Source organism: Daphnia pulex, chromosome 5 (genome assembly GCF_021134715.1).
Source record: "Daphnia pulex isolate KAP4 chromosome 5, ASM2113471v1".
Classification (NCBI taxonomy): domain Eukaryota; kingdom Metazoa; phylum Arthropoda; class Branchiopoda; order Diplostraca; family Daphniidae; genus Daphnia; species Daphnia pulex.
The window spans coordinates 8,995,925-9,005,814 of record NC_060021.1 but is presented as its reverse complement, the minus strand read 5'-3'; the positions used below and the strand labels follow the sequence as shown (position 1 = coordinate 9,005,814).

The 9,890-nt window shown below is 46.4% G+C and overlaps 1 protein-coding gene across 2 annotated transcripts; it reads left to right on the top strand.

The window, feature by feature from the left end:
* Positions 1 to 559: 559 nt before the first annotated feature.
* LOC124194306 (UDP-glucose 4-epimerase-like) lies at positions 560 to 4,492 on the top strand. 2 transcript variants are annotated; one of them, XM_046588436.1, is made up of 10 exons: positions 560 to 815; positions 980 to 1,020; positions 1,086 to 1,223; positions 1,476 to 1,594; positions 1,666 to 1,779; positions 1,871 to 2,050; positions 2,132 to 2,312; positions 2,462 to 2,548; positions 2,766 to 2,984; positions 4,162 to 4,492. In XM_046588436.1, the coding sequence occupies exons 2-10, from the start codon at positions 996 to 998 to the stop codon at positions 4,215 to 4,217; spliced, it is 1,119 nt and encodes a 372-aa protein (XP_046444392.1). In that variant the 5' UTR covers positions 560 to 815; positions 980 to 995; the 3' UTR covers positions 4,218 to 4,492. The 2 variants fall into 2 exon arrangements, with proteins under 2 accessions (XP_046444392.1, XP_046444391.1); XM_046588435.1 differs by having other exon boundaries at positions 564 to 815; positions 2,763 to 2,984.
* Positions 4,493 to 9,890: the final 5,398 nt, after the last annotated feature.

The window sequence follows — 9,890 nt, the reverse complement described above, 5'->3', positions numbered from 1 at the left end:
TCAAAGTCTTTCAGCCGCAATTTTTCCGACTTTTTTCCGACTTTTTGTTTTTCTCCACTTTGATTGTTTTTTTTTATTTGGCCGGTTTCTCTCCTTCAAAACTAAACGATTTCCGCTCCCCTTTTCTCTTTTCTTTCCCCCCATCGGGGGCACCACGTTTATGGAAACGGACGAGCGATTGCGGATCGGCTTTATCCCATCCGCGTTCCGCCATCACCGGAGGGGGGGTTGTCTTGCCTCGGTAGTCAAAAAGAAACGGAATGGAATAAATATTCCGACCGACCGAAACGGACGCCTCAAAATTGGCCGACAGAAAAGAAAATAAAAAAAAAAACCGGCCGGCCGGCATGTTGGCTGGTCTTTTCCACACACCGCCCAGCACTTAACGATGAAAAGAAGAAAACGAGAGAAATAAAAAAATAAATAAATAAAAAGAAAACACCTACTCCTTTAGGGGTTCGGGTTGATTGGGTGTAACGCGCGCGCGTGTGTGTGTGTGTAAAAATAATAATTTTCTAATTTTTTTTTCTTTTAGAAAAGACGGGAAAATCCATCCGGCGATGATTCGGCAGACGGCGACATCTAGCGCTTGAATCGTCAATCAATTCTAGCCGTATGGATTGGTGGTCGCATCGGGAACCTCTGGGCCAACAGCCAAGATCCTGCGCGGCACAAAGACCCACTGTGTAATAGGTCCTTTTTTGCAGTTGATGTTCAAGTTCTCCTACAACCAGACTCATCACTTACTACTCTCCACACACTACGCAAACCGTCCACGTCAGTCGGCCAAGACGCAATTTATACAGTTGAAGGACGTAAGTATTCCAGTTTTCACGATTTTTTTACTCGGGAAAAAAGATGTTGGTTCATTGTTGGCGTGGGATAGCAGTGCCACTATTTATAGACTGGCGCTAATTCACCGCTGATCGATGCGATGACTCGCTTTATTTATGTTCTCCCTTCATATACACACAACTAGGAAGAAGAAGTCGACGATGGCAGGATCGCCGCAGCGTGAAGGTTTGTGCCATTTCTCTCATTCAAAAACGAAACTGATTTGAAAACTTGCTTTTATTTGAATTCAGAAAATGTGGGCAACGTTGCACAGGTCGTTGTCTTGGTAACGGGCGGATGCGGATACGTTGGAACTCACACGATCCTCAGACTCCTGGAACAAGACGCCCAGGTCGTCGTGGTCGACAATCTGGCCGGAGTAACTCGCGGTAGATATTAGATAGAATAGAAATCAATCATTTTATTCAACATCTTGATGCAAGTTGAACGGCCGTCAACGAAAGTTTGAGATTTCATTCCGAGAATCTCTTCCCGAAGCCGGACGTTTTGAATTTCGAAACGTCCGGGAATCGAATGCGATCGCTCGAAATTCGATTTGCAAATTGGGGAAAAATTTGACGATGACGGTGATGACACATGCGAGTTTGATTTCCTAATTTGAATTTTTGCGTGCGCAACAGGAAGCGGCGAGAAGAAACCAGTGAGCCTGGAGCGTGTAGAAGAGTTGGCGGGCAAGACGGTCAATTTCCACAATGTCGACATCAGTGACGCCGAGGCCCTTGACAAGATTTTCAAATTGGTGAGTCGCTTGAAAAGTCTCTTTGATGAGTTTAAACAATCCAGTTTTCATTTGTTCTTTTGTTTTTTCAGTATCGATTCGACTGTGTCATTCATTTGGCCGCCCTGAAATCGGTTGGAGATTCCTGCAGTTTGCCGCTCGACTATTACCGGAATAACGTGGCCGGCACCATCACTCTGTTGGAGGTAAATGAAGAACAAGACGTCGTCGTCGTCGTAAAAGATGGGGGAGTCATAATAAACTCTCCAACTGTCTCTTGCCCGTCTCTCTCAAAAGGTAATGAAAAGCCACCAAGTCGTGAAATTGGTCTTTTCGTCGTCGGCCACTGTTTACGGCGAGCCGCAATATTTGCCCGTCGACGAGCAGCACGTGACTGGGCAGCGGGTCACCAATCCTTACGGCCGAACCAAGTACTTTATCGAAGAAATATTGCGCGATCTCTGCACTTCTGACCCGGTTCGTTTACAATTCAAAAATCCCGTTTGACCTTTGGACTTGATTAAATATTCATTTGTCTTTTTATTGGGGAGTATACAGAAATGGAGCGTCATCTGCTTGAGGTATTTTAATCCAGTGGGAGCTCATCCATCCGGAAGGATCGGCGAAGATCCGGCCGGAGTTCCCTGCAATTTGATGCCTTACGTGGCTCAAGTGGCCGTTGGTCGACTTGAGAAACTGGCCGTTTACGGCAATGATTATTCAACGCCAGATGGCACTGGTAATATTATTTGCAACCCGCATACACCCCGCCCTTCTCTCTCTGTCTCTCTCTGGCTCCTTTATTGATTTGCATCCAGCCAAGAGTTAAAAAAAAAAGAAAAAGTTGACAAATTTCAATATTAAAAATGTCCCGTTCAATTTTCTAAGGTGTCCGGGATTACATCCACATCATGGACTTGGCTGAAGGACATTGGGCGGCCACCAAGAAAATCCTGAAGGAAAAGGGGGCCAAAGGTCAGCAGCCCCTAGTTTTTGTATTGATTTTCATTATTATGCTGATGGAACGGTTATTACGTGATCGCCAGAGAGTCTGAATGGCATACAAAAAATAGTATTGACCCGCCACGCCCACGATGTGATGCCAAAGGCCATTCGGAAATGATCATGTTTTGCCGGATGGACGGATGGGTCGATTCCTAATGATGATTGGACATGTCTCTCTCTTCAGCAGGGGAAGGAGTGGAAAGTTCCTGGCTGGCCTACAATTTGGGTCTGGGTCGCGGCTACTCGGTCCTGGAGGTGGTGAAATGTTTCGAGTCGGTCAGCGGCCGTCCCATCGCCATGGATTTCGTCAAACGGAGAGAAGGAGACGTCGCTTCCAGCTACTCGGATTGCAGCCTGGCCGGCAGCCAGCTGGATTGGAAGGCCAGCCGCACTCTGACCGACATGTGTAAGTAGTGCTGTAAGGCACTTTGAATCCTTATTCGTATTATTAGGAGAGTAGTCGGTAGTAGTTGGATCCCCAAGAATAGGCGAGAGAGAGAGAGTCCTAGTCGTTGCCTTTCCTGAGCTGTCAGATTCGCCAAAAAGAAAATCAATAACCTGAACCCATCGATCAAGCAGTTCCAGGCTTCCAGCCTCCCCTCCCCTCTATTACAGAGGAATCGAACCCACCACCAGGAACATGCCTATCATTAAGAACATGTGCATATCCTCCTTCTTATTGTTAAGGGCAGGACATGCACAGACCAATAATTATACCCCCGCCATCATCGGTTACACAGGCCTGAATTCAATCATTTCCGGTGATTAAATTGACTGGTTCCCGGCCGTCGGGAGTGAGCCACTTTTGGTTTCAGGTCGAGTGACTCGGCCGTCTTGTTTCCCATTTTTCTTTTTGTCATTTTATTCGGAAAATGAGACAGCGAGAGAGCATCAAAGTCGCTTATTTTATTTTTTTGTTTTCGTTTTTTCGGTTGCCAAGTCGTCACATTCGGTTTCTGTCTTCGGACGCGTAACTCTTTTAGCTATTCCATGTGGAAACCTTTGAAATTCCGTGTGCTGGCCCTCTGAGCGACTACAATATGTGGGGACTGCTGGGATTTCCCTCCCATGTTCAGCCTTTGGCGTTCCCCCGATGGGTTCTTGTTTCTCTCGCTTCTACATCTGTAGGCTATTTTTAGACTTGTGTTGTCCCCCCATGTGTTTAGGGGGGGGGGGGGCCATGTCCGGATTGAATCGCGGATCCATCGACGACACGATCCTTCGATTATTATTCGCTTCTCTTGCCGCTAGGGGCAGTTCCCGATTTTACATCGCGAAATTCTCTCTCCTTTCATGTCTTTCTTGTATTTGTGTCGGGTTTATTGTGCCGGAAAAAGAAAAGAAAGATGCTGCAGGGTGTCGAGAGGCGCAGGGAATTTCGGTCAAGTTCCTCCTTCCAGCAAAGTTTGACTCTTTTTTTTTTCTCCCATTGAATAAAAGAGAAAAAACGACTGGGACTGTAGTAGTTGCGATTCAATCTCCTTTTGAGTTTTTATAACAAAAGAAGTAGAGATACTATACTATTTTCTCTCGCTATCTTTTTCTCTGTGTGTGTGTGTGTGTGTGTGTGTTGTCCAATGCAGGCCGGGACATGTGGAACTGGCAGTCGATCAATCCCAATGGATACCAATCCAATTGACGGAAGAGATACCGAAGAATAAGGACAATCCATTGAACTCGCCAGCTCAAAAAAGTCCCTCAACAAAAAAACCAAAGAAAAAAGAAAAGGGAAATTGTTCCAGTTCCTTTTGGTTGTTTCTCTTTTTCTTACTTACTTTTATATATAGATGATCTAAGAAAAACGATGTCTATATTTTGATACCCCCCACATAGTAGAAATCGAGCCCAATTGAGGCTCTGCTTTTTTATTATTATTATTTCAAGAATAATAAAAAAAAAACTCTGGCATTTGGATTTATGTGGCCGTGTTTGGATGTGTTTGCTGGCCAGCAGGAATTGGAAGTTCAACGCTTTGATTGACGTTGGGGTTTCGATAGACCTTATTTATTTATCCAGGACGAGTTGTTATTGCTTCCGTGATTCACGAGGTGGACGTGTGGACGGTGGTCGAGCGTTGGGAGTTGGCACTCTCAATAAAGTCAATAAAATAAAATGACAAGAAATGGAAAGAAAGAAAAAAAAATGGGCCGGCCGTTAGCGTGTGTAACATTATTGGTTGATTCAATCAATTGATGCGGTATTGTATCTCGAATATTTATTTATTAGGTTTCTTTTTTTTCTCCCGTCCGTCGCCAAGTCTGGTCAGCCCAGTCATTTTTTCTTCGTTTTCTTTTGGTTTTTTTGTTCTTGTTCCGGCTGGAGCAAAAGTAGGAGCGACTGTGCACATTACGTAAATGGGAAGGAAGAAGGATCCATCTCGACCGGATTCTGCAAAAATTCTACCTCCGCCATTGTATTTGTTTTTTGTCGTCCTCGCAGACGTCGTACAAAAAATCCCCCCCGAAATTGTGGCACGGCGTGTGCACATCTAGCAAATCCGTTTGTTTTCATTCGCATGATGGGACCTGATTGGGCCAACGACGGGAGGAGTTTTGGCATGGACTCAACTCATCCAGCGGCGGCGGCTCTCGGCTCTCCTTCCATGCCAGCAACTTTACGTTCCTCTTGATACACTGGGATAATACGACCCAAAAGGAAATAATGTATACATCAGATGATGCATCCATCTTCTTCCGCTGCCTTGGTCGTGTATAATCTGGGAAACGGGATTCATTGATCATTCAGTCGCCGATCCGCATTCCTCTTCTTCTTCTTCTTCTTCTTCTTCTTCTTCTTCTTCTTCTGTTGTCATCCAGGCTCTGTCGCAACATCATCAACGGCTGTCGCCATGTATACGGCAGCCAACACTGGCAATCAAATTGGTTCAACTAGGTCGGACGATGAGAGGCCCACCCTGTCTTATTGCTGATTTGCGCGTAATTCAATCGACGTGTTCTCTCTTTTTCTCTTCTTGGCGTTGCTTGGCTCCTGCGCAAATGTTATACATCAGATTCGAGTTTTCTGACCTTTAATGGAATCACAAACTTTTTTTTTTGGAGGGGAGCGGCTGCTGGCGTTTCAATATCCGAAACTCCCCGGGTGGCACGACGTCTAGGATCGATACTTTTCCCCTCTCCAGTGAGTGTATCTCTGAGAGAAAAGTGTAGACATCCTTGGATGTGATAACGTAGTGATGGCAAGGAGGAGGGGAAACACTTTTGCGCGAGTAGAGTGGTGTGTGGAGGAGGAGCATCGCAAACTATTTCCATCGTCCCGTGTAACTCCACTTGATATGTCTGTAATGGCTGTGCGGCAGCAGGAGCAAATAGATATATCTATATCTGCGGACTCTGCGGGGCCAAAAAAGAAGAAGAAGAAGAAAACAGATGTAGCTAGTCGACTTGATATTTATGTGCAGTCGGTCTTTCTTGATTAATATCTAATTGGATTGACTGCCGCCGATGCTGCGAAACTTCCGTGGGCCGCGCATTTTCTCCCAAACAAAATGCCGAGACAAACACAATGGCCTTTAATGAATGCCAGATTATTAATGAACGTGTTGTACGTGTGAATATCTGCTGGCCACTGCAGACTCTGCGACCCAATGCTTATTCAATCTGCCTATAGAGATTCACCACTTTTCTTTTACGGCTTCAACTTTTTTGGGGGGGAGGAACTTAAACTTTTCCTTTTTTTTCGCCGGAATGATGAAAGAGTAAGAAAAGGGGCCGGCCGTGCGTGTGTGTGTGTTGTGATGCCTTTATCGATCCGGTCTGAACTGCGATGTTGTTGGTCCATTATGAAGTGCAGCAACACTGAGGCAATAACAATAGAATCTTGTGCGTAAGAAGATCAATCGAAATTGGATCGAAAAGTGGCAAGCCAAGAACAAAGCTGCTCTAATACAATACGTCTAGTCTCCAGGCCAGTTTGACTCTCTCTCTTCTCTCTTTCGGCCATTGATGATGAGTTATTCAACTCGTGTGTCGTGAGTTGTTGTTGTTGTTGGCTGCGTGTCTTATCGAGTCGGTGTATTCTTTTTGAACGATGATGATCGACGAACGTCATCGATCCTAATCCCTTTCCCAAAAACAAAAAACAAACATCACACGGTCGTTTTAGATAATGGCGTCGCACACCAACGTGTCTGCTCCAATAATAACAACAACAAGAAAATATTTAAAAAGTCTTATAGTGACGTCATGTGCATGGTGTCCCAGCTGTGTGGCTTCCACCCGCCCTGCGTCATATAGTACCATCGCCGTTATTTTTCAAAAGCCACGAAAACATTAGCGCCAAACCAAATGGGTGGACGTTTCACACACAAAAATCGACACGGAAACAAGAAAAAACAAAAGATGCAAAAAGGAATCGTCTTAAACCCGCGGGTCCCGATGCGTTATTCATCATCGCTGGGCGCGCTCCTCGTCATTCGTCGTGTATATTGAAGAGAAGAGGACGGCCCATGTTTGTGTATGTATACGTCGATCCTGAAGGAGGGGGTTGGGGAGAAAAGATCCGGCCGGAAGGCTCATCTCGGCTGTGTCTTATATATAGACGACGATCTCTTTTCAAATGATGTTGGAGGACGGACCCCAAAAGAAGGGAAGAGAATCAAAAAAAGGGAACTCCCCAACCAACGTCGTCCGTCTCGGTCGTCTGAAATTGGGATGTCGATCTTTATAATAAATAAAGTATGAAAGCTGGGAGGGAGGGACCGGGGGGGCTTTTCGTGCAGCAGTAAACACGGGAGCTCAGCACAACGCGTCGAGAATCTTCAAGGCGTGCGGCCACTCTTCTTCTTCTTCTTCTTCCATCCTTTTTTTATTTACTATGAAATACGAAGGTTTTATTTTTTCCCGGGATTTATTTTTTCGCCCGTATTGTCGCCGAGAAGATGATCCCGTCGTTGCCACCGCCGCCATCATCGCGAAAAAAAAAAAAAACTGACGACAGGAGAAAGTGAGTCCCGTTTTCTTTTATTTGGTTTAGTTGTCCCGTCAAAGGAAAAAGTAGGAGGGAGGAGCTTTGTGATGTCGTGCAAAAACAGGATCGCAAAAAGTGTCGTCTTCTTTGACGAGGATCCAATTCGGAACGCGGCCATTTGCTCTTGCTTCTCCATATTGTCTTGTGTGTGTGTTAAAGGCGCAATTTATTTCCTAAGGGCCGGTATAACAATGAAACGGGTCGAAGTTGCACCTGCTCCTAGATTTTGGTGGGTTACGTCATTCCTTTTTTTTTTCCCTTACCAAACCAGACAGGTGGAGTTTGGCCGGGCGGAACCGTCGGAAACCCTCGACGTGTCACTCGGTCGGCTAAAGTTTTCGGCTTATCTTCATCGTGCGCGGGCAATTAAAGATGGAATCCATTTTGGAAACGCGATAGAAATCCAATCGAAAGTATAGGGAAAACAATGAAAAGGCATTATTATTGTAGAACTGTTTTGGAACTGGGCTCCCATTTCCAGTGATACGATCATCATCGGTGACTAGCGTGTTGTTTGTGTTGGCCGGCCGGCGCTCACCCCAACCGGGAACGGAACTACCCGTTTCTTTTATAGATCTCAAAGTGAATGCTTTGTGTTATTATTGTCGAGTTGTTTCAACTGCACACACACACACCAACAGCAGCTGAGGAACTGTGTGCACCCCCCTCCTGCGTCCAGTCAAAACCGGCGAACCCAAACAGCGAACGGAAAATGCGGCTCATTATCCTACAACGTTCAACCGTGAGGTTCTCTCCCCCTCAATTTTCCGCCGTTCGTTGGAAAAAAATTCTCGGGGGGTGTCGGTTCCCCTCTGTGTCATTCCCCAGCTTTCTGCTTATTAGTTGTATCCAACGTTAGGTTAATACTGTTATCGTGTCTGCTTTTTAAAATATTCATTTTCTATCTCTCTGTGTGTGTGTTAGGGGGGAGCTGCACTTGTAAGGTGGCTGCGGTTTATTTGGAATAAATCGATGCACACGGCATTTAACCAATCGCCTCACAGATGCGAGTGTCGGCCACCAGGGAGACATTGACGACGTAATAAAGGGAAATGGCGTCCGTCCGCCGCGTCATTCATCGCCAGCCACGGCGGGCGGCAGCAGAGTACAGCAAATGACCCAGCCCAAAAGAAACACACACAAGGGGTAAAAAAGAAGAGCGCTTGAGCTGCTTTTTCTCGTTTGACGCCTCCTTATTCCGCTGGGGAGCTGAGCTCGGCACACACACGACGAAAGGAGGGAATCCAAAGGTTAGGCGTACGTGGATTGAGTACACGCCGAGTTTAGAAACAAAAAACAAAAAAGACGGACGACAATGTTGTTGTTTTTGGGTTTCCACTGCAGCGCCCGTCCCACCCCGAATCGATCGATTGGCCCATCTTGGCCTCTTGTACAACGACGACGACCGTCTCTTCCATAAAATATCAGACACTGGGGCGTGTACACAAACGTTGAGGCATTGGGAATTCCCACGGTTTCTGATTGTTTCTACACTCATTTCAGCTCTGAGTCGTCGTCGTCGAGCTTCTCTCTCCATCCGCCAATAATGGCTCGGTCCGAATAAATAAAAGACGAGATGAAAGCAGCGCAACTATATTCTCGTATCCACCTATCCTCGTATCTCAAGTGGCAGCTCGATCGATTGGACCAGGGAATCAGATGCCGGCCAGTCGAATAATATTAGATTGGGTGACGGGGGAAGCCGCTCTCAAGACGGGACGATAGGTGGTGCGTGTCCTGTCAATTTGTTTGTCCTGATGTCAAGAAGTTTGGCGGTTTTTTTGTCTTTCAATGAACGGCGTCGTCGATGGCCAGAAGAGGTTTCTCTTTCATCCGCTCACCGTGGCAGTGCGGCGGATGTCTCCAGCTGCCGTCGCAAATGGATCAATCCCAACGCCGTACGCTTCCCCATGTCTGATAGCCACCGTGTGTGTTGGTATATTTCTTCTCTTCTATCTGATCCCGAAAATCTCATCCGTCTGTAGGCCATGTGAACATTTGCCCGTCTAGGGAATATATACGTACTAGAGATGTATCCATCCTTTCCAGCCCACATCTTAGACTCACATCCCTCCCACTTTTTCCTTCCCCTTCATCTTTTTCTCTTCTTTCTTGCGCTCGTGCCCGCCCGTCCTGAGCCGGCGGAATGGCTGCTGGGGCTGTTGGATCAATGAAACCGCTCCTAGTCGTTCCTCCTCCTCACCCACACACACACACATATCCAGAGTGCGCGTCTATATCTTTTTATTCGCATCTCCCATCCCACTCTCGCATGGTGGCGGCTAAGCTAAGCCAACTGTGTCTGGGGGTCTAGAGTTGCGGCCGG

What these genes read in the sequence shown, in the direction of transcription:
- LOC124194306 (XM_046588435.1), top strand. Translation starts at nt 996, where the DNA reads ATGGCAGGATCGCCGCAGCGTGAAG. An exon ending in GAAGGAAAAGGGGGCCAAAG is followed by an intron (nt 2,549 to 2,762) that starts GTCAGCAGCCCC and finishes CTCTCTCTTCAG; the next exon opens with CAGGGGAAGGAGTGGAAAGT. An exon ending in CCGCACTCTGACCGACATGT is followed by an intron (nt 2,985 to 4,161) that starts GTAAGTAGTGCT and finishes TGTCCAATGCAG; the next exon opens with GCCGGGACATGTGGAACTGG.